General features: G+C 36.7%; 1 protein-coding gene and 1 non-coding gene across 4 annotated transcripts in view; both read left to right on the forward strand.

Moving 5' to 3' along the window:
- AFTPH (aftiphilin) overlaps nt 1–24782 on the forward strand; it is a 69513-nt gene that overhangs the window by 37082 nt on the left and 7649 nt on the right. Inside the window, exons 3-9 of one of the 3 annotated variants that reach the window (XM_007970445.3) lie at nt 6823–6974; nt 8375–8501; nt 8905–8961; nt 12573–12695; nt 19028–19088; nt 20636–20719; nt 24573–24696. In XM_007970445.3, the coding sequence (XP_007968636.3) occupies nt 6823–6974; nt 8375–8501; nt 8905–8961; nt 12573–12695; nt 19028–19088; nt 20636–20719; nt 24573–24696 (728 nt within the window). The remainder of the gene's footprint in view (nt 1–6822; nt 6975–8374; nt 8502–8904; nt 8962–12572; nt 12696–19027; nt 19089–20635; nt 20720–24572; nt 24697–24782) is intronic. The other 2 variants (XM_007970446.3, XR_005243369.2) reach the window with 2 other exon arrangements.
- On the forward strand, nt 18427–18532 carry LOC119627402 (U6 spliceosomal RNA). Its single transcript, XR_005243598.2, has one exon. It is a non-coding gene; the product is annotated as a U6 spliceosomal RNA (small nuclear RNA).

Genomic DNA, 24782 nt, shown 5'->3' on the forward strand with positions numbered 1-24782 from the left:
ATTCGAGCTATTCAGGAGGCTGAGGCAGGAGATCACTTGAACCCGGGAGGCGGAGGTTGCAGTGACCCGAGATCGTGCCACTGCACTCCATCCTGTGCAACAGAGCAAGACTCCATCTTGATGGGGGCGAGGGGAAAGAAAGTAGTAGGGAGGCAAATTTGTGTGAGAGTGCCCCCTAGTTCTGGCTCTTGTCAGTATACTCAACTATCAAGCTATTTTGAGAGCAAAAGCTCCTGCTTTGGGCTAGTTTCCATTCAGAATGATTTTTGATAGGTACGAACTCGTCTAAGCGTAAGTATACTTCTGTGTAAGTAGCATAGCTCCGCTACTTGGCTTCATAGCATTGGACATTAATAGAGAAAATGAAAAAGGAGAGTGTGGTACCTGCCTTGAATAGCATTTGATTTTTAATCCTACATTTATCAGAGCCCCAGTTTTTGAAATGTTTAATAGCCAGATGTGCTACTGTTTGCCAGGCTTAGAAGCTGGTACTTATATGAATGAAAAGGCATGACTGAGTCACATAAACTGGCATTCAGCTAGCCAGTCACCAGTTTATTCCGTATTCAAAGGAAAACTGAGGACTATTTTTCCTCTTTATACTTTGAAGATGATGGCATTTAAAATTAAAGTAATCAGGGCTGGGTGTGGTGGCCCACATGTGAAATCCTAGTGCTTTGGAAGGCCAAGGTGGGAGGATTGCTTGGAAGTAGAAGTTCAAGACCAGCCTTGGCAACATAGTGCGACCCCATCTCTACAAAAAATAAAAATTAGCCATGCATGGTGGTGTTCACCTGTGGTCCTAGCTACTTAAGAGGTTGTGGTGACAGAATCGCTTGAGCCCAGAAGTTCAAAGCTGCAGTGAGCTGTGATGGCACCGCTGCGCTGAAGCCTGAATGAGCCAGTGAGACTGTCTCTTAAAAAAGAAAAAAAAAAAATCGAGTAATTGGTGTAAAGACTATTTTAATTTGACGTTTAGTTAGTATTGTAACATCAGCTAAATGTTTAGTATGCTAAGTATGTGTGCATTTATTTGTTACCCTCATTTTCAGAATGCAGCCCTGACTCTTTAGTAAGAATTAACAACTAACTTTGTTGAAAATGATGAATTTTAGTGTTTGATGAAGTCATTTGCTTTAAGCATAGTTATCACTGCACATTTAACAGGTAAATCCTTTATCTAATAATGTCTGGAAATGTTTTGAAAGACCACAAAAAGTGGGGGAAACATGGTTTAGTGAAAAGAATGTAGGCTTTGCAGTCAGACTTTGGATCAAATCTCGCTGTGTACTATACCACCAGTAAGGCTATGGTTAATTATCTGAATCTTCCTGAACTATAGTTTCTTCATCTATAATATGAAAACAATAATACCTCTGGAGTTTCTCTTAGAAGATTCATGGAGTAAATACATGTAGAGCGTCAAGCATAGTATGGTATATAGAAGACAAAATTTGGCTATTATATGTCTTATAATTATTTAAATATGCCCAACCTGTGTATAAAAATGATTTAGATGGCTTACAATAAGATATACTTTTATAAGTAGAACAATTATGCCCCCTGCAGTCCTAAATGAAGACAAAGTGGTTTTTTTTTTTGTTTTTTGTTTTTTGTTTTAAACTAGTGCACATTAATACCAAGTATGTGCCGGAACCTAGGTACTAGAAATTCAAGAAAAAGACATAGTCCCTGCCCTCAAAGCTCTTGTAATTTTTAGAAATTGGACTTAGAACCCCTTTGATGACAACATAATATAGTGGTTAGGAGCACCTACTCTGAAGCTATACTTCCTGGGTAGGAACTCAGCCTAATATTCCACTTAATATTCGTGTGACCACAGGAAAGTTAACCTTTTTCTGCTCTGCTTTTCTCATCCAGGAAATGGAGATAATATTATTACCTCCCTCACATGGTTCTTTTGAAACTTAAATGAGCTAAAATTTATAAAGCATTTAGAATAATGTCTGCCACGTGGTAGGCACTATGTGAACATTGAATGAAAATTATGATGCACCATAGCAAGCTTTTGCAGTTTCTGAGTAGGTTTCAGAGTACATCTTTTGATCTTTTGCTGAATTTAGGCTCCCACTTTCCTGATCTGGGTTAAAATAATATTGTTTGCTTTACCTATACTGCCTTATGTGCCTAAGGAAACTAGAGCTCAGCCAGTCTCACTTCACCAATTCTAAATAATGAAGTATCTATTTTTTGGGATTTTACATCTAATTCAAGTCCACATGTACTGTAATATGTTAATAAATGTCACTGTTTGATGCAACCTTTTTCTGCATTAATCTGCTACAAGGAGTTTGAAGATTTGTGTTGTGCCCCCACCTAATCAAAACCAGTAGATTTCCCATTATGGCTACATGTACTCTGTATTGAAATAGGAGTTCACACAAGCAGGGTAATATAAGCAAAGTACCTTTTTACTCATAAGAAGAAATCCAAGTTTAATATTTTACTATAACTTGAGTTTTGATGTGATACTGAATTTTACCACTAATTTATATGCATATGTTAAACTATCCTTGGCTGATATTGAGAGGATGATTGTAATTTAAAACAGATTAAAATACTTAATATATGTACCCCCAAAAAAAATTTTTGAAAAACAAACTTGAAACCTTTGCCACTCTCACAGTTTTGATACACTTTTTATCCCAAGTGCTCAAATTTTATGTTCAAAATAACAATGATTTCTTCAAAAAAAAGTAGTGTCTGATTAACAATCTGTTTGGGAAAATCTGTTTCCTGAAAAAAACCTGTCTGGTCATAAGAGAAACTGTTCTTGTGGTAGGTTATTTTAACTTCTCTTCTTCTGAGTATTATATTAGTTATATTCTTGTAACTGTTCTACTTACCAAGTTATTTGGACTGTGTTACATCACATTTTTGCATGTTTAACTATTTTGCTTCTTAGGAAGCAAAGTACTCTTCTTGAGATGGAGTCTTGCGCTTCTGCCTCCCAGGTTCAAGCGATTCTCCTTGCCTCGGCCTCCCACATAGCTGGAATTATAGGCACCCACCACCACACCCAGCTATTTTTTTTGTATTTTTAGTAAAGACAGGGTTTCACAATGTTGGTCAGGCTGGTCTTGAACTCCTGACCTCGTGATCCGCCCGCCTCGGCCTCCCAAAGTGCTGGGATTACAAGCGTGAGCCACCGTGCCTGGCTGAGAAGCAAAGTATTCTTAATGCCTAATGTGTGGTTTACACATTTTGTGTTTCATAATGCAATCAAGATTTAAGTCATAATACCAATAAGCCAACCACCAATATCCAAAATGTAAACTCTACAAGGAGTAACCATAGCAGGTTTCATTTATATGAGACTCTTAAAAATAGATACTTAAAACTAGGTACTTTTTTTTTCCTCCCAACTCAACAGGGATGACCTTGGGAAGGATGCACAATACTTGGATTAATTTCTTGTTATAATGTGGTAGAAATTGATAAATTGAGATAAGTATTTTCATAGTGATTTAGAATGCTAAATCATGGTAGAGAAATATTCTTAGTGAGCTTTGATTCTATTTTGAGACTCATTTATTTCATTCCCTGGCAAGCCACCTGTGTCTATATGTATCATCTGTATAATAACAGTAGTAATGATAAAAACTGCCACCTCTGACACCCTGGGTGCCAAGTATTTAATCCTCTAAATTATCGTCCACCGCATGAGGTAAATAGACCCTGATATCTCCGGATTATAAATGCAGAAACTGGGCAGAAACAGTGGCGGGCGCCTGTAATCCCAGTTACTTGGGAGACTAAGGCAGCAGAGTCGCTTGAACCTGGGAGGCCAAGGTTGCAGTGAGCTGAGATCACACCACTACACTCCAGCCTCGGTGACAGAGTAAGACTCTGTCTCAAAAAAAATAAAAATAAAAATAAATGCAGAAACTGGAGTCTTAGCCCCTGGATCTATAGCCCTCTATTGAAGTGTTATACCAGTCATTTACTTACTGGAATTAACTAATAGTAAGTTAAATTTGGCCTTATTTATTACCAAGAACAAGATAGTGGTGAGAAACTCGTTACAGGATGCCCTTACCACCAAACTGGTCTTATGGAAATTGATATACTTTTTTTGGAGACCAAGTCTTGCTCTATCACCCAGGCTGGACTACAATGGCACGATCTCAGCTCACAGCCCACCTCCACCTGCCTGGTTCAAGCGATTCTCATGCCTCAACCTCCTGAGTAGCTGGGACTACAGGTGTGTACCACCATGCCCTGCTAATTTTTGTATTTTTAGTAGAGATGGGGTTTCACCACGTTGGCCAGGCTGGTTTCAAACTCCTGACCTCAAGCAATCCACCCGCCTCGGCTTCCCAAAGTGCTGGGATTACAGGCGTGAGACACTGCACCTGGCCGGAAATTGATACACGTTTAAAAGTAAAATGTCAGAGCAAATTTAATTTTAATAAAAATCTTTGGGCTGGGCGCGGTGGCTCACGCCTGTAATCCCAGCACTTTGAGAGGCCGAGGCGGGCAGATCACCAGGTCAAGAGATTGAGACCATCCTGGCTAACACAGTGAAACCCCGTCTACTAAAAATAAAAAATTAGCCGGGCGTGGTGGTGGGCACCTGTAGTCCCAGCTACTTGGGAGGCTGAGGCAGGAGAATGGTGTGAACCCGGGAGGCGGAGCTTGCAGTGAGCCGAGATTGCGCCACTGCACTCCAGCCTGGGTGACAGAGTGAGACCATCTCAAAAAAAAAAAAAAAAAAAAATGTTGGGCAATGCTGTTAATGGATGCTGGTTATTTATTATTTACAGCTCTATCTCAAGGGTCAAACCATGACCCACAGAATGAATATGTCCTGCCGCCTGTTTTTGTAAATAAGTTTCACTGGAACATACCCCTGCTTATTCCTTTACGAATGGCCTACAAGGCCCAATGTATTTACTATCTGGCTCTCTAAAGAAAAGATTGCTAATCTCCTGCTTTATCTTATTCAACATAAGATTTGAAGCAATCTAATGTAATATCTGATCCTAAACATATATGAAACTTTCTTTAGAAATTTCCATTCAACTTATATCCTTTATGGGAAAAGGCTGAAGAAGAAGTAAAAATTGAGGCAATTAGGTAATGTTTCTTTGCCTCAGCTTCATTCCACTCATTTGAGAATTTTGCTGGTGTCTTGACACCTGGCAGTTATGTGTAACATTGCCCAAGTGGTTGGATATGTTTTAGGGTCATTTCTTTTCTTCCTGTGGTAAACATTTTTTTCCTATCCCATTAAAAAGATTACAAAGAGGATACAAGAAAGATTTAATTTACAGAGAAATAAAATTTGGTCATATGTGAATTTTTTGTTTATCTTCCCTGCCCAGGAGGAGCCAATCATGTATCCAATTAGGTGGTTATCTGATCTCTTTGAAAATAATGTCTGTCCGTTCCCTCTGTTGAGGCAAGTGAGAGCAAGGGCCCCTTGACGCACTCAAGTTTCACAAGCCTTGGGATCTTGAGGCTACCCTTTACTTAGGGTTCATAATTGATAGTGAGAACCTTTTCCAATATCACACACATGAATATAATTATGATGTAACTTTTGTAGAATTACAAAAGAGTACCCTGAGACTAATTATGCAGTGTTAAATTTTTGCTCTGATACAGCTTCCAAAAGAGATTTGGATTCAGAAAAGGTGAAATTTTTTCCTTTTCTTTTTTTTTTTTTTTTTTTTAATTTTCTTGGGTGCTCACTACACTACAAAACAGAAATCAAGTATCAGCTTGTTTTTGTTACTTGGCAGGAAGTACCACCATGATGTGGCATTTTGCTCATACAGTCTGTGTCAATTCAATAGTAAACTTAATCTTACAGCAGGCTTTAACTTACTAACAATTTGTATTCGTAGTTGATGTTTACGTGGTAAACTGGGCTAAGTTGGAAAATATATTACATGTATCTGAAATAGGAAAATAGGAATAAATGTTATTGTAGGTTACACAGGTATAGTAAACCTAGTGGTACCAAAACTAAGTTGATCTAAATCCAACAAGTTTTAGTTAATAAAAATACGTAAAAAAAAAAAATGCCAAGAGATTTATCTGTTTGTTCTTGGTGAAACTGCTCTGGGGAATATGAAAGCTTTACTTAGGAGAAAGGTAGTATTCTATTCAAAAATACACATGCAACAAAGACGAGTAGAAATGGAATATCTAAAAGATAATACATATCACCAAAATGATGAATGAGCTTTTTGAATTTTTTATCAGTAAAAATTGAGACATTCTTTCCTACTTTGGTTTGTACTATTAGCAGCAAAAGTATTTCCAAAAGGCTATCAAAATTCGTGTTTATGTCCAAAAAAAAGGATTGTTTAGCTATAATAGCATAATACTTCTCACAAGCATCCGATCTTTTTGTTCCTAAATCTAGAGTAGATGAGTGGTGGTAAGAGACATTCCAGTGTGGTGGAAAGAATATAAATGCTCTCTGGGTTTTTTTGGGTTTTGCTTTGGGCAGATTATTCACACATTGAGATTGCTTTCTCACTGTAGAATTGGGTAATTTATTTTTTGTAGAATTTTGTAATAGATTAAGATACTGCATGTAAAGTAGCAGGTATATTGCTTGGCACGTTGCTTTTACTTGCCAGCTACGTAGCTCATCATCATTATTTAAATTAATCATTTAGAGTGATTGTTTCGTGAGTAGTTGTGTTCTTTTCACTTAGTGTTTTCTGTATCTGAGTGATGGTTCTTACAGTAGTGGACAGGGTGTGCATGTGTTTGCATTTTAATGCTATTACTATGATATCAAAATTAAATGAAAATAAACTTTTGGGGGGTGTTTTGATGCAGACAGCTTTATTAAACCGCCTGGAGCGAATTTTCGAAGCATGTTTTCCTTCCATACTTGTCCCTGATGCTGAAGAGGAAGTTACTTCCCTGAAGCACTTGCTGGAAACAAGCACTTTGCCAATAAAAACAAGAGAGGCCTTACCTGAAAGTGGGTAAGTAGAAGAGAGTTTTTAGATAGCATGTGTTTTTGTTACTTTCAGCAGTTCTAATTTATAAGTTTATCTTAAAACATTAAGGTTCAGGCCGGGCGCAGTGGATCACCTGAGGTCAGGAGTTTGAGACCAGCCTAACCAACATGGTGAAACCCTGTCTCTACTAAAAAATACAAAAAATTAGTAGGGTGTGGTGGCGCATGCCTGTAATCCCAGCTATTTGGGATTGAGGCTGAAGCACAAGAATCGCTTGAACCCAGAAGATGGAGGTTGCAGTGAGCCAAGATCATTGCACTCCAGCCTGAGTGACAGAGCAAGACTCTATCTCCAAAAAATTTAAAAAAAAAAAAAAAATTAAGGCTCAAAAACATTGTGTCAAAACCTAAACTCCCTGCCTCTTTCCTTTTGAGCTGTTTGTTTTTATATTTCTAAATCAGTATTCTAATCAACTGATGTTATATATTATTTTTTGACTTCTTAGAATGGTAACTGAAAATTTAGATCTTACCTCTGCTATTCTCCTCCCCTCATCTTCCTCATATATCAGTTTTTGGTTAATTTCTTATTTGGCATTTTCATTATTATAATCATGTATATATTGTTTACTCTTAAGCCACTGTTTTCTTTATAGTAAAACTTCTTCCTGGGCTTCTCTTTTTCATTAGTGTTTCCCTACCCTTTGAGAGCTTGTTCATACACTTGTGATCCAACCCCTTATTCTGCTCCCATCTAGAATGGTTTCAGTCTGGGCTTATACATATGTTGTCTTGGGACTTCCCTTCACTTAGATCCCATTTTGGTGGAGCACATCCTCCAACAGCCTTCTGAGAAAAAAGATAGATAGGAGGTAAAATTTTATTCTACTCTCACATTAAATTTATAGTTTAAGATCTCTTTGTTGCTGATGTTCCGAAATTTCACAATGAAATACCTTTTTTTCTTTGAGACAGAGTCTCACTCTGTTGCCCAGGCTGGAGTGATCTTGGCTCACTGCAACCTCTTCCTCCTGGGTCAAGCGATTCTCCTGCCTTGGCCTCCTGAGTAGCTGGGATTGCAGGCGCCCACCACCATGTCTGGCTAATTTTTTGTATTTTTTAGTAGAGATGGGGTTTCACCATGTTGGCCAGGCTGGTCTAGAACTCCTGACCTCAGGTGATCCGCCCGCCTCGGCCTCCCAAAGTGCTGGAATTACAGGCATGAGCCACCATGCCCGGCCTCACTTAGTTATTTTTCTAGTGACTGTAAGTGTTGGCTCTTGATTTCATTCAAATAGTTATATACTTATGTTGGACCCAAGAGTAATTGGAATGTGTAACATGTCACAGCCATATTATAAGTAGAACTCATGGTGAAAGTTACTGAGTAACCTATTGTTTATGGCTTCATCATGGCCTTTGCAGGGAATTGCTAGATGTGTGGACTGAGCTACAGGATATCCATGATGCACATGGCTTGAGATACCAGTGGGGCGGCTCCCATAGCAACAAGAAGCTTTTGTGCTCCTTGGGAATAGACACCCGAAACATTGTGAGTTTGTTGGTACCTTGAAAAATCTTTTAATCAACCTGTGGGTGTTTTAAAATTGTTATACTTCTGTTTAAGCTGTGGTAAGCTAGTTCCTCAGAAAATAAATATTTGGTTTAAATGTTCCTTTATATTGAACGTGCTGACTTTTAAACATCAATCTACCTAAATTTTTCTTCAATACTTATTTTTAGAAAAAATTGTTTTAGTAGTTTTTCTTAAATATAAAATGAAGGAATTGGACTGGGAGATAAAATAACCCCATATGGGCAATTTTTAAGTTTCATCAATTTATTATTCCCAATATATGTAATAAAACATCACAAGCATATTTGGAAACTTTCATTGTATGATAGATTATTCTCTAAATATATGTTCTTTCTGTCTGTCTAACACGTGTGTGTAGCTCTTCACGGGCAATAAGAAGCAGCCTGTTATAGTACCCATGTATGCAGCAGGATTGGTAAGTACAAAAATCTCTCTGCATGTATTTATCATTACTGCATTTATTCTGTAAAATTATCTTAAAATATATTTCTGTGTCATGCTATTTAAGAGATGTTTAGTGTTGGAATCTGAAGGGTATAAATAGATCTTTTTTGAACTCAAATCCCATCAAATACTGATCGCAGGACTTTTAAAATATTTCATTAATTACAGATACTGTTTTGTTTTAGATTGAAAATTTTTATCTTACTAATATTAGCATATATAACTGTTTGTAAAATGCACCTTTGGAGGATTCTTTTTCTTTTCTAAACTTGCTTTAAAGAAAAAGCAGCTGGGGCCGGGCGCAGTGGCTCAAGCCTGTAATCCCAGCACTTTGGGAGGCCGAGACGGGTGGATCACGAGGTCAGGAGATCGAGACCATCCTGGCTAACACGGTGAAACCCCGTCTCTACTAAAAAATACAAAAAACTAGCCGGGCGAGGTGGCGGGCGCCCGTAGTCCCAGCTACTCGGGAGGCTGAGGCAGGAGAATGGCATAAACCCGGGAGGCGGAGCTTGCAGTGAGCTGAGATCCGGCCACTGCACTCCAGCCTGGGAGACAGAGCGAGACTCCGTCTCAAAAAAAAAAAGAAAAAAGAAAAAGCAGCTGAAGTATCTGAAGGCCTAGAGATGTAATTTGTTTTAATTCAGTTATTAATTTTAAATAATGCAATATTGAGGCTATAGATGTATATAAAAGCTTAGAAACACCAAATTATAGTGAAATTAAAATGAGCCAGGACTTATAATGGGTTCTTAGTTTTTCCATTAATGTTTTAAATGTGTTGAATTTTGTTTTTTCAGATATGCCAGGTAGTACCGGAAAACAGACATTTTCATTCTGTTCCTTCTCAAGACTCAGTCACATTTTAAAGTTTGATGTTTGTGTTTTTTGGTGTGTCTTTTTTATTGATGAAAAAAATATATTTTTATTGATGAATAAAAATGTCCCATCAAACTGAAAACATTAACCGTTAAATTGGAAATAAGGGAAAAATAATGAAGGAATCTTTGGTATAGAATTTATACAATCCATTATGTGCATGTGACAATTTGCTGTGGAACTTGACCTTTAAATCTATAAACTTTCTCCATGAATAAGCACTAATTATTGATTTTGAATTGGAACATTTTGATTTTTGTGGAATTTTCTAGAGTTTTGTTTTTTTTAAATCAGTGTTTACTCCTTCGTAAATGGTTTTTATCATGTACTTTAAAAACACTTTGATGATCCCCATTGTTTTCTGTGGTAGGTAAATATAATGCTGAACATTTCTTTAACTTTTTGGTTATTTGGATTTCTTTTTTTCTCAAGGAGTAGCACTCCAGAGGTTGTTGATGTTATGGAACTAGGAATTTAATTTGTAGGCACTTTCATTCAGCATATTAAGGGCAGTGACCTACTTAATGCTAATGTGTAGCCTCACCCCATTAACCAGTTCTGTGAGGTTTGTGAGGAGTTAGAAGCTAAAGCTTATGCTTTATTTTTCAACCTTTATTAGAAATATTTTTACTATTTCTATGGACTTTTTTTTCCACTTCTTTCCTTCCTGCCACCTTTTTTCCAGTTTATTTTCACATCTATCAGCTCATACCTATAGCTACTATTTCTATATAAGCTTTAATACCAAAGTTTAATGAATATAAATGTATCTCCCCTCCTCCATCTTTGTGATATCTTTCATTTAGAAACCTTTCTTTTAATATCAAGTTTTAATTATAGCTAACTTTACCCATGGTGCCTTACATGTATGAGATGTTCAATAATCTTTTGATCTCACCTGGAGAAATAGTACCTGAAATGATCATTTAAGCCACTGGTTCTCAAACTTTCATGTGTATCAGAATCACTTGGAAGACTTGTTAAAACACAAATTGCTGAGCACCCCCCCCCCCCCCCCGCCACCCCCGTTTCTTGTTCAGTATTTCTGAGGTAGGCTCGAGAATTTGTACATCTGACAAGTTCCAAGGTGACACAGAAGCTGCTGATCGGGGATCACAATTTTAGAACCACTGCTTAAAGTGATCATTCAAATTACAAGCCTAGGCTGAGACTAGTAATTGTTTACCAAATGTATCGACTCTGCATACAGGCACACTGGAGAGCCTGTATAATACTTATGGTATTGAGTCAGACCATGAACTTCTTTCATTTTTCTAGCTGCTGGGTTAAAGCCTTTCAGATGTGCTACTGTTAGGAATTGATTCTGCAAACTGTTTTAGTTTACGCCTATTTTATTGGGGAAGGGAGGAGGCAGGGATTCTCCTGAAATTTTTAGAAATTTACAGATTCTAACATTAATGACTTAGCAGCTTTGAGTTTTGTTTTGTTTGTTTCTTTTTGGTCCAGTTAAGTGTGATTTTGTCTAGGATATAACCTTTGATTGAAAAATATTCAAAAGCTTATCAGATATTATTTTAAAACATGTAACAGTTTGACTTTTTTCAGACCTAGATTATGGCCCATTTTGAGTTTGGTAGAGTGTTGATGAGAAATACTGATTTTTTTTCCTGTTTCTGTAGCCATACTGAACATCTATCTTTCTTACTCAAAAAGCATATTAGGCCGGGTGCGGTGGCTCACGCCTGTAATCCTAGCACTTTGGGAGGCCGAGACAGGTGGATCACCTGAGGTCAGGAGTTCAAGACCAGCCTGGCCAACGTCCCATCTCTACTAAAAAAATACAAAAAATGAGCCACACATGGTGGTGGACACCTGTTTCTTAGCTACCCAGGAGGCTAAGGCAGGAGAATCGCTTGAACCCAGGAGGTAGAGGTTGCAGTGAGCCAAGATCACGCCACTGCACTCCATCCTGGGCAGCAAGAGCGAAACTCCATCTCAATTTAAAAAAAAAAAAGTATATTAGATTTGTAACAAACCCTGTGGAACCTGTAAGATGTTTTCCTCTCTAAAAAGGCTGTATATCTGCTTTGCCTGTCCAAGGAACTAAGTACTAAGTTTCCAGTGCCGTCATAGGGATCAGGATCAAACATTACATTTACACTGAAGAATATAGATGTCATATTATATGGCGTGTTTTAGAATCAGCTCTCACTTCTCACACCACCATGGGGTAATGTGTACAAAGGGTGCCCTTTCCATTTTAGTGTCATTAAAGTGTTGGATTTTTAGAGGTTAGATGTGACATATTGTTGTCTCCCCCAACCCATCCCGAGTTGGTGCTTATGCTTTCATGTGACAGTAATAACCCTGTACTTTAAAACATCTGATTTACAATACAAAGTCTTGCTTTAAAAACTTTTGATTCTAAAGGTATTGTGAATGGTTCTCATTATAGTGCTATAGGATTTTCAGTAAATAAAATTTAAGAATAGCCAGGTGTGGTGACATGAGCTTGAGGCAAGAGGATCCCTTGAGCCAAGGAGTTTGAGTCCAGCCTGGGCAACATAGTGAGACCTTGTCTCTTAAAAATGTCTCTTAGAAAAAAAAACAAAAAGACTACTTCCTTTTTGTCTTCAGTACTTTCCAAGTGACCTGTTTTTTAGTTTCTCCTTTCTGATAGATTAACTTAAGCTTGTGGGCTGTGCCCCCTACCACCATTAAAGGCTAATATTCCTTTTTCAGGGTATGTTAGAGCCCACCAAGGAACCATTGAAACCACTTTCTGCTGCAGAAAAAATAGCTTCCATCGGTCAGACAGCCACCATGTCACCAGATATGAACACATGTACATCTGATCAGTTCCAGGTAAAAATATCTGTATGTGTATAAATATGTTTATGCATGTATATCCACACATACTGCCTTTTTCCTTCATTTATGACTGTTTTAAAAATATTTTTAAAGCTTGATTTAATGATGGATATGATTTTGATTAACATCCCTTGGAATACAATGAACAAATCATCTTTAATTTTTGAAAACAAAAGCTCAATTTGAGAAATGGGTGATTATGGGTAAGTTCTTAAACCTTTCCAGGCCTTAGTCTCTTTATCTATAAATTGAAGGGTTTAAAATGAATATCTCTAAAGTCCCTTACACTTTGAATATTGTGTAATCATAATTACTGACACAAATCTGGTAAGTGCTGGATTTTCAAAAAGAAAAAAGGAAACACTGTATTTATACCAACTCTATAAGTCTGCTAGTGTACAGGGGAGTAGTAACACCTGCAGAACTAGTATTTTTCCTGGAATCCTGTGAAATTTTATAAAGCAGTAGTAAAGGTTAGGTATGTCCATTGCCTTAAACTTGTTTTTAGAGTTTAAGCAAAATGGTTATTTAACTCGAAAATGACGTGACCTTTAACTGAACAATCTATGGATTAGGAAAATAGAAAACTGTCTTACTTTTTTTTTTTTTTTGAGATGGAGTCTTGCTCTGTCTCCCAGGCTGGAGTGCAGTAGTGCGATCTTGGCTTACTATAACCTCTGCCTCCCGGGTTCAAGCAATTCTCCTGCCTCAGCCTCCCAAGTAGCTGGGACTACAGGCATGTGCCAACATGCCCAGCTAATTTTTGTGTTTTTAGTAGAGATAGGGTTTCACCATGTTGGCCAAGCTGGTATCGAACTTGTGACCTCAGGTGATCCACCCACCTCAGCTTCCCAAAGTGCTGGGATTATGGTGTGAGCCACCACACCCAGCCAGAAAACTGTCTTGCCTTTCTTATTCTTGACCTCCTTGGCACACTTAAGCACAAATTTTTTTTCAGACTAATATGTTAATATAAAGTCTTCTCTCACTTTTTGTCTAGGTAAAATGGGCCATTTGGGCTTGCTTACTCTTTCCATATCAAGTTAGAAACTGACTCAGTGCTGGTTAAATATTGTATTTTTAGAAGCTTAGTATTTTTAAGTGAACATTACCATTTCTAAAACATATTCTTGCCATGTTTTGTAATTTCTTAACCTTAGATGTCATCTTTAGTTGTATCTAACACAAAAAGTGTATGCTTGGACAGCCTTTCCCAAAATGTGTTCTCATTGAATATTAAATCCCCATTAAAACCATTTAGAGATGGTTCGGTTCCAGGGTAAAGTAAGTTTGGGAAGTACTTCATATCATACCCCCATAACTACCCTTAGAGATCACAACACACATTAAGGACACTGAAGGGTCCTGCAATGAATGGCCTTAATTTTAATTCATTTCTCAGATTTACTTGGCCACAGGACCTTTTTTTGCAGAGACCAGAGGAGAGGGGAGTGGTAACACCTGCAGAACTAGTGTTTTGAAGAACATACTTTAGAAAATATGTAAAGCATAGGTCCTACCATTTTAGGTGTGTTTCAAGAAACATCTAATATTACTGCTGTGTACCACTATGTTTTATACTTGGACATAGCTTAAATGTTACTTTGAAGCCAGCTTATTACTAGCACTGAATTAGTGGGCCATGTTTATAATACCTGGCCTTGATGGTTGGGCAGCAGACAAGGTGGCTTGGGCAGAATGTCTCCATAGGTAGACTCTGTTCTTAGTTACCTCAATTTTGTTGCCCCAATGTGCCCTCTGGCTATAAACTGCTCTCCCAGGTCTGCCCTGTCTATGCATATTTCAGAATTACCTTTCCCATGGCACATTTTTATTTCTGCCTCCATCTGCATTCTTATTCCTACAGTGTTAGGTACTAGGAAAGGATTTTGAGTAACTACTTGGTACGTTCACTGAAAATGGAGCTGTTCTTATTGAGACCATTTGTTGCTAGTTTTGCTTGCTTCCTCCTCCATCTAACCACTTCCACCTTACAACCCCATAAACTATTGCTTATTGTGTCAGTTAGCTGTTGCCTGTCTTTTTTGCCTCTAGCTGATTTGATCTTACTGTGTATTTCATTTTAGTCATAGCTTATGTTTCTTATATAATTTCACTGTGGACTTGACAAAAAAGTAGTCCAGATGACCTAATGAAAAAACGTGTTTAGAATTTTGTGCTAAGATGCCTGACCTCCATCACAGAATTGTATGGTGCTTGCTTGACTCCATACCTCTGACTCAGGTTAAAATATTTAACAGAGCAGGGGTGGTGGCTTATGCCTGTAATCTCAGCACTTTGGGAGGCCAAGGCAGGTGGATTGCTTGAGCCCAGGAGTTCAAGACCAGCCTAACCAACATGGCAAAACCCTGCCTCTACAAAAATTAGCCAGGCATGATGGCATGAGCCTGTAGTCCCAGCCTCTCAGGAGGCTAAGGTGGGAGAATCGCTTAGAGCTCAGAAGGTTGAGGCTGCAGTGAGCCATGTTCACACCACTGCACTTTAGCCTGGGCAACAGAGTGAAACCCTGCCTTGAAAAAAAAAAAAATTTAACAAACATCTGAAGTACATTTTCTAAAGAGTCTCTTTACAGAAAATTATATATATATATTATATATATATGTATGTGTGTATGTATATATGTGTGTGTGTATATTATATGTGTGTATTTTTTTTTTTTTAGGTAGAGTCTTACTGTGTCACCCAGGCTGGAGTGCAGTGGCATGATCTCAGCTCACTGCAGCCTCCACCTCCAGGGTTCAAGCGATTCTCCTGCCTTAGCCTCCCAAGTAGCTGGGACTACAGGCACACGCAACAACACCAGACTAATTTTCGTATTTTTAGTAGAGATGGGGTTTCACCATGTTGGGCAGGCTGGTCTCAAACTCCTGACCTCAAGTGATCTGCCCGCCTCAGCCTCCCAAAGTGCCAGGATTACAAGGCATGAGACATCACACCCGGCCTAGAAAATGATACTTCTTACTACTCTTGTTTAGCATGCTACATACACACACACACACGCATGTGGATTTCATACACACAAATGAAATACACAAATGTGTGTGTGTATATATACATAATTTTACTTTTTGGCCATGCAGGAAGTTACATCTTCCTACTAGTCTTATTTCTTTTAGATGGAACAGCTCTAGCCTTTAGTGCTAGAAGTAACAGTGGCTTCCAAACTTAGCACAAGCACAGTTGGATAATTCCCATTATGACTACATGCTTTTGGGTCTGTCTGTTCTATCCCAATTTTGGTACACACTGAGTTTGTTTTTGTCTTCCAAATTGGCTTATATTCATTGATCTTATAACTATTGCATCTCTTGTTTAGAAATGTATAACTTAGTTTACAGGTGAAAACAGTAATTTTAGCTTTTTTGGGATTGTGTGTGTGTTTTCATTTTTATCTGCTAAATTTCAAGGTCACACCATTGTGACCACTACTGATTTCCATCTTAGTAAAGGCAATACTTTACACTTTATTCATCGTTAAGTAGGGTCAACACTCTGACTAGCAGTTATCTATCTAGTCACCACTAGCAACCTCTTAGACTGCCTGATATATTTTAGTTGTGAATCAGAATTTTAGAGCTAGAAGAAAAAATGATTATCTATTTCCATGCTGAATTTTTTTTTTTTTTTTGAAACCGAGTTTTGCTATGTTGCCCAGGCTAGAGTGCAATGGTGCAGTCTCAGCTCACTGCAACTTCTGTCTCCTGGGTTCAAGCGATTCTCCTACCTCAGCCTCCCAAGTAGCTGGGATTGCAGGCACCTGCCACCACACCCGGCTGATTTTTATATTTTTATTGGAGATGGGTTTCACCATGTTGCCCAGGCTGGCCTTGAACTCCTGACCTCAAGTAATCCACCCACCTCGGCCTCCCAAAATGTTGGGATTACAGGCGTGAGCCACTGCACCTGGCCACTATGCTCACTTTTTACAGCAAGAAAACATTTGGAAAGTCTAAGTGATTTACTCAAAACCATGTATTAGTGGTACTGCTAGGACTAGAATCCAAGCCTCCTGTCTCCATGTTTTTGTTCTTTTTATTATGACCTTATTTGCCTAGTGCTGTTTTCTCTGTAGTAATAATTCATACCACATTGCTTCAAGTGGTTTTAAAATGCTTCATTCTCATGCTTTCTCTTGAGTTTCCATACTTGTGAACATCATTAGTTTTAATCTTTTTTTGCTTTGGTATCCTGTCTTTCACTTTTTTTCATTTCCATTAAATGTTGATTCGTGTGTATCACTTCATTATGATTTTGGCTGTCTTCTAAATACCATACCCTATTTGAGAAGCTCAGATTTCAGCAAATCATTGAAATATTTGTAAGCACCCAGCTACTTGACATCATTCAGATAGAATGTGTTCATGAAAGAACTTGCTCCATTTATTCAGAAATTGTTATTGCATAAACCTAGATTTTGTCCATTCAGTGTAGAGTATGAGCAAAGGTGTCACTGATCTAGAAGTGGAGTAAGTTGAATCTGCTAGAATGCTTAGAGATGTTTGTTTCCTTTTAAGATCAGCTAAAGAAGATATTTTCTAAATATTTATTAGCTGTGCAGGTAGGTTATAAACTAGGTTTTCAGCAGTTTTTTAACTTATCTGAAATAATTATAGATTTACAGGAAGTTGCAAATATAGTACAGAGAAGTCCCTTGCACCCTTCACCAGTTTCCTCCATGGTTACATCTTACATAATATACTATAATGTAAAAGCCAGGAACATGACATTGGTACGATATGTGTATATAGGTCTCTATCATATCACATAGATAGATTCATGTAACCACCACCACCACCACTATTAAGAACACCCTTCATAGTCACTGCCCCACAACCATCCCTTAGCCCTGGCACGCACTAACTAATGTTATAGTATTTTACTCAATTTATACCTTGCTCCAGGCTGGACCTGATTTTTTGAAACTAAATACTTAAATTAATTTGCCTGTCATTGGTATCCCAGTTATCCTGATAGTCATATTATAATATCATGGATTAGACTTTTCAAAAATAACTGATTCATGCTCCTTTTCTATAGAAAACAGCAAGTGACCTTACCTACCCAGAAAAAAATTAATACAAAGTTTTAACAGTGCCTGCCTTACAATAAAGTGTAGTGTTAAGTGATGTCCAAAAAAACCGATAACATTTTGATATCAAAAGTCTAATAAAATACAGCCTATTTTACCACCCCCAAAAGAAAAGAAAAAAGAAACCAGCATTTTTTTCTTGTGAGAATATTCTTAAAATGAAGTGTGAATGCTTAAAGATGTTTTTGCACTGCCTTCCATCTTAAATTTACCATTTGCTTATTTTATATGTTTGACAGTTATGAAATTTAAACCCCTGGAATAGTGGTTTGTTTTTTTTTTTCTTCTTTTTTTTGGAGACAGAGTCTCACTCTGTCTGTAGTCAATAGTGGCACGATCTCGGCTCACGGCAACCTCCGCCTCCCGGGTTCAAGCTATTCTCCTGCCTCAGCCTCTCAAGTAGCTGGGATTACAGGCGTGTGCCACCACGCCTGGCTAATTTTTTGTATTTTCAGTTGAGACAAGGTTTCACTGTGTTAGCCAGGATGGTCTCGATCTCCTGACCTCGTGATCCGCCCGCCTTGGATCCCGAAGTTCTGGGATTACAGGCTTGAGCCACTGTGCCCGGCCTGAGCATCCCTTTAGTTTTGTTTTAGTATTGTTTTTAAAATTCTGTGCTCACTTCAGCAGCACATTATTAAAATTGGCAAGGTACAGAGGAGATTAGCGTGGCCCCTATACAAGGATGACACCCAAAATTAAATTCTGGTATCTAATACATAATTTCTAAATTAAAGAAGTTGATTAAAATAAATATTTTAAATCAACACTGTAAAAATGTCTCATTTATTAGCCCATGATTTTCTTCAAAATTTGGAAAATTGTAAGGAACCAGACAGACCTTAGACATTGAATCTTCTCATTTTATACCATGTTTTTTTATTGTAATCACACCAATAGTTTAAATCACGATTTGAGAATAGATTGAAATCTTGGCATAGAATCAGTTCATAAATTTGTTTAAAAATGTAAAGATAATTTCATTTCCCAGATACAGCTTTTTAAATGTCAATAACCTGTACTGTTTGTAAATTTTGCAATTTCAGTTTGTGCTAATATTTGCAGGTAACCTTCTGAAATTGTAAATTATCCCAATTTTGTCTTTAGGTACTTTGTTGCCTAATGGTCTTGCTATAATTTTTTTTTTTTTTTAAGGATTCTTTACGTTGCTACAACCTGTACTGATTAATTTTGATTTTTTGGTTTTCAACTCTAGGAGTCTCTACCACCCGTCCAGTTTGACTGGAGTAGCAGTGGCCTTACTAACCCTTTAGATGGTACGTCTCTCCGTAGAGCCTCTAGCACCAGAGCTAGAGTTAAGAAAGCTACAAAGTTCAGACAAACTTCTCTCTGCTGATTTCCTTTTTTGTTTGAACATAACTTATTCTTATCTTTGGAAATTCAGGCTTTCTTTCTGAATAGTAATTGCTCAAGAAACCAGCCGTTACTATTATCAACAGTATTAATGTCCAAATATAGGTAATAGTAGTTAGGTAAAATTTTAGTTTCTTTATCTTAAGTCAAAAGTAAGCTTCTTTATTTTTTACAAATATCTAGGTAGTTTAAAAAATTTTAGCTAGGACCAATTTACCTTGAATTTTTTTCTGTAAGTTTTAATTTATGGAATTTTCTTGGATGCAAAGTCTTGTGGCTAGAGGCTGCTTCAAAGCACAAAGCACAATTATTTAACCAAAAACAATGTGCATAGATCCATGTTTGACTTAAAGTAGCTTTTAGATTTAATATTTTATAGAGCACCTATATGCAAATAGAAAATAAATTTCACGATCCTTTTCTAAAGCGTGTCTCCAAATGTTAGTAGGCAGTTCTAAAAATAATTGGTTTCACTTATGGCTTTAAAAGAAAATCCTCAAAAAGGAATAACTTATTCCAGTAATGTAATATGGGCTTTTTAAAATAAGTAACACACCAATGCTAGTTTCTAGTGTTGACACCACAAGTTTTAAGTGGATCCCTGTAATTGGTCTTATTCCTTGTGCTTAAGTTGTTCGAGCCATGTCTAAAACACCTGTCATTGTCTAAACGGCAATTATTTTGCCATTGTAAAAAGACACTATCAGCTTGGCCTTATAGTGGGGTCCTAGGATATCTGGAAAGCATCCAATTGAATTAATATAGTGCTGAAGGAAAGCCTGGATGCACTTTTTGCTGTTGTCTGGTGTCTTCAGTCAAATCATCATGCTTTTTATTAACAAACAACTTCTTTAAAAATGTATACTATTTCTGATTACTGTTTCAGAGTTAAAGGGGAACAGTACAGCTTGAGGTTGCACATCAGGGTAGGGTAGTTATGACATTCTTTATTATGTTATTTTATTTTAAACTAAACATATTGGTGCGTGTCCTGAAACTGACAACTTTGTCACTTTTTAAAAAGCATTAATTAGAAACCAGTATTACTAACATGAAAGATTGATTTGGGCATGTACAGCGATTTTTAATGTTGGGTTGAGATTAAAGTATTGTTTCCCTTTAACGGGTACGCTTTCCTTTTGGTCCTTCTGGTATGGCTTCCAGTTTTGATTGAAGGAACTGAACTCCTAAAACCTTACTAAGTGTTACATTCTTTACATTGTACATGAGAAAATGTACATTGAATTAAACTGTTACTTTAGAAATGTCCTTAGTAATGAAAAACTAATACTGTACACATTGTTTTAATGTTGATTTTTAAAATGTGTAATGATTACTAATTATAACCTGCATGTTCAAGTGTGTGTCTTACCCCTTTTTACACATAACCCCTCCTCCCTTGGCTTACCTTCTGTGTGGCTGCCTACCAACACGGTCACTGAATTTCAAGCTAGTGGAGGTTCCACTCTTCTGAACCTTGATTTCTTTGGGCCCGTGGATGACAGTAGCTCTAGCAGCAGCACCACAATCCCAGGTCAGCAGAGTGTTAAAACCACAATTCCAGTTTATTTACTAAAAGCATGACCACATCACTTGACTTTCCTATAAACAAGGAAACAAGTAGATTGTATTCTCTATGTCTTTTTAATACTTTTCTTTCATCTGTTATTTTCTAGTATCTGATTACAAAAAAAAAATGACTTATGTGAAATGTATTTCAAGGAAAACTTTCTCAGAGTGTAATATTCAAAGCTGAAAGTAGTTTCTAGGAATAAAACATCCCTAATGTCCTTAGAGAGTTAAAGGTAGGGTTGTTGGGTTTTTTTTCCCTCTAAGTGGAAAATGTGATATTTTATATGCTTATTTTTAAAAGCATATTCTATAAAGCCATTTGAAAAAAATACAAGTTTAGAGATAGAATATTTTAGTATACAAAGATGACTTTACATTGTAGTGCCTGTAATAATATAACCTTTACGAATTCCAGCATTCAATTAGTTGTTTATTAGTGCTGCTAAATATATAATTAGGTTCCAAAATGTTGGAGTCTAGCACTAAGTATATAGTCCCATATAGAACTATTTCTGTTTTTATGTAGCTCTTAAATAGAAAGTATACTGTTAGTTTTCCATGGGGAAAAAAATGTTACAAAAGTTAATAGTAGAAAATAATTGCTATGAGATACTAAAAGCTAGAAATTAAAAATTACTGGAGTGCCTGTTAATGTTCAGCCCTGCAAAAGTTCAGTTCATTGACCAAAGGACTAATGTACTTTGTCATTTTCTAACTGAATAAAAGATTAAAATTATAATGGCATTTTTATGTTTACATTTTATTCAATATTATTTTAATAACTGTCGTCCCAACGTGTGATCTGGTAATCATGCCCATTGATCACCAGACAGCTGTTGGGGTGCCATATAGATGCCCATGCCCAGAATGCATAGTGAGAGTCCCTTTCTGTCCCCACCAGTGGCTAGTTTCACAACTGGCCTGGTTCCTGTAAATTCACTGGTTTTGTGCTATTCCACTAGATAGTGCTACCACCCACTTCCAACAGTTGAGCAGCCATGATGGGATATGGATGGGGGAGACTAATAGTCAGCTCAGAGTGAACCTGGGACCCAGGAAGCCCTTGAGATTTGTTTATGGAAATCTGATTCTGCTGCAGGGAAGTTCCAAGGTCATTTGGTATAGAGTGACTGGATTCCTCAAATCCAAGCCCCTGATTGTTCTTACTGTTTTCAAGATTTTGCAAGCATATGAAAAACCAATCTGTCTGGTTTTGACTTCAAAATGCTATTTACTATTTACTTAAATTACTTCTAAATTTACATTTGATCTGTGCAATGACCTGGGTAAGCTAATTGTCTGACATTTTAGAATACTTACTGGGGGGTGGGAGGGACAACCAAAAACATGTATATCCTTTTGTTACTATATTCCCAAGAATTAAGCTCCCATTTTAAATTTGCTGTCAGCTTTGTTTTGTCATAAACTGTATTATCATTTGAATGAGGTCACTGTTTTTCTTTTGGGTCCCTAAAAACCTGGTTTAAATTTAATTTTTGGTTACATTTCAAACTCATTTAAAAACCATTCATAGGAGTACAAATAACGTGGCTATATAAAGAAGTACAGAAATGACCTGATAATCAGGCTCAGTGTACACAGCTGCAAGAAGAGCAAGCGGTTTCAGAAGCTTAGAGCTGTAATGGAAGTGAAATCAGCATGGTCAAATGCAGTTCTCATTACTTTGGAGCCTTTTAAATATTTTTGTTCAATATTTTCATTAATATGCTCTAGCTGCTATATAAATTTGATTACTATATATTTGCTTTGGCTTCTTTTTATTGCTATTGGGTTTTGTTAAAACTTACCATCAAGCTACAGGTATCAACACCTTCCTTAGTATTCCATTTCACCACTTGCTTGCATTTTTTCTGACTTGTTTCTGGGAAAGTCATTTCGTCTTAGCTTGCGGTTAATTATTTTGTGTGTGAGACTTAGGAGGTTGGCATAGAACTTGGTTGGCTAGCTTTAGTAATGTAACTAAACTATGCCTCATTAAGGCTCTGTTTAAAAAAAAAAAAAAAAGACCTTCCATTAAAAAAATTACTCTCCAATTATTATAGTAAATAGTTGTCTTGTTTTTGAAAAATCTAACCATAGTTTGGGGGGGTTTTTTGGTGTGGTGGTAGTTATTTGGGGGTGTAATTTTGTTGTCTTTTTTTTTTAATCTGCCACTTTACTGTTTGACAGCCAAGTGGCCAGTATTTTATAAACCCAACTAAGTTTTTACTAGCACTTTCCTATTGCCAGTCAGAATGCAATTATTTATTCTGCCCTATACACTAGACAGCAACTTAAATTTTGTGGTTGCTGGAATCTAGCCTTTAGAGAGGGAAGTACTTTGGGCTCATTTGGTCCCTTTACAGACATATACAATTTTTTACATTTTAATTGCAACCCATATTCTTATTACAGGAACACAAAGGAAAGTCCTTTTAAAGTATATTTTGAAACTGTACCTTAATGAAATATTGAGAACTTGGGAGAGTCAACATACATTTTCTATAGCCTTCCTCCCTCGTTAGACTTCGTAACTGTGGAAGTCGCTTTTGCTTGTCTGATTTCTGTAAACATCTGAGATCTGTTTACTTCTGTAAAGTTGGTTAATAGAAGTCAGTTTCTGATTTTTTAATTTGCTAAGTATCTTAAAAGGAAAAAACTTGTTACTCTAAATATATGCATTTATATATAACTTATATATAACTTTATCTGCTGATCTTACAGGGCATTTTTTTAAAAGAAATAATAAGTAAAAACTTCAGAAACTGTAAGACATTCTTCCTTAGAATTTTGCTTTGCTGTTACACCCTGCAACTCATGAACTTTTTTTCTCAAGTTATTTGCTGGTACCAGGAGAGTGTAGGATTAAAAACTTTTTTTTTTTTTTACTCTGAATATCTTTATTATCCAAAGTGTAACTTAAGTTTAAAATATTTAAACTGTTCTTTTCAATGTTATTGTTGTCATCATTGCTATAAATCTGTATTACATGAGAAATACACAAAGTTATATGTATATTTTAATGAAGTCAGATGGGGGAGATTTTTTTAATCAATTTTTGCAATAAATCTAACCCTCTGAGCTTCCTTTTGAATTACTCTAACAAGATATTTGAACTAATGACTACCAGATTCAGATATGAGACTACAGAAATATAATTAACCCTGTAGACAAGAATTTTCATTTTGTCCAAAAGTGGTACTTTTACTTACCTTTTCTGAAAATCTTTTACCCTCCCCACCTCTAACCTGAAGAAAGAACTATGTGGTATATGTTTATGATTAGTCCTTAGTCAAAATATATTTAAACGAACCAGATCATTTACCATGTTTGAGACTTTATATTAGCTTCTGAATCTTTTTCAGTGGAAGAAAATAGAGAAAAAATAAGGAGGTGAGGAAACAGGAAAATTTTTTAAATGCGATTAGTTAATTGAAAAATGGGATGTCATATCATGTGCATTCTTTTTATAAAACATTGATAACTTTATATCCCTTTCTGATCCAAATTGAGGGAGTTTTCTATAGCAGATACAAATTTTAGAAATATTTGGTTAGCATCTGCTGCATAAATGCTAGCTTAAGGATATATTCATTCCAAAATGGAATTTGAAAAGTATTTTCCTGTTTTATAAAAACTCCAAAAAGTAGAGTTCATAATTTAAAAAATAAATGCAGTATTCCAGTGTTCTGAAGATAGTTCTGTTTGTAAAAGACTCAGATGTTTACAGAATATTGCCTTTTGCATCTTGGATTGTAGCTAACTGGGTAACCCACTGCAGCCTACCATCACTAACTATCATTTTATACTATAAGGTGTGGATCCGGAGTTGTATGAGTTAACAACTTCTAAGCTGGAAATCTCCACCTCGAGCCTCAAAGTGACTGATGCATTTGCGAGACTCATGTCTACAGTAGAGAAGACAAGCACATCTACCAGGTAAACAGTTAGTGTCAATTGTACCCACATTTTGAATTCTGAGACAAAATGGCCCAAAGGAAAAAGCATGTTAAGTTGGCAGCATT

The sequence above is a fragment of the Chlorocebus sabaeus genome, chromosome 14 (genome assembly GCF_047675955.1).
Source record: "Chlorocebus sabaeus isolate Y175 chromosome 14, mChlSab1.0.hap1, whole genome shotgun sequence".
Lineage (NCBI taxonomy): Eukaryota > Metazoa > Chordata > Mammalia > Primates > Cercopithecidae > Chlorocebus > Chlorocebus sabaeus.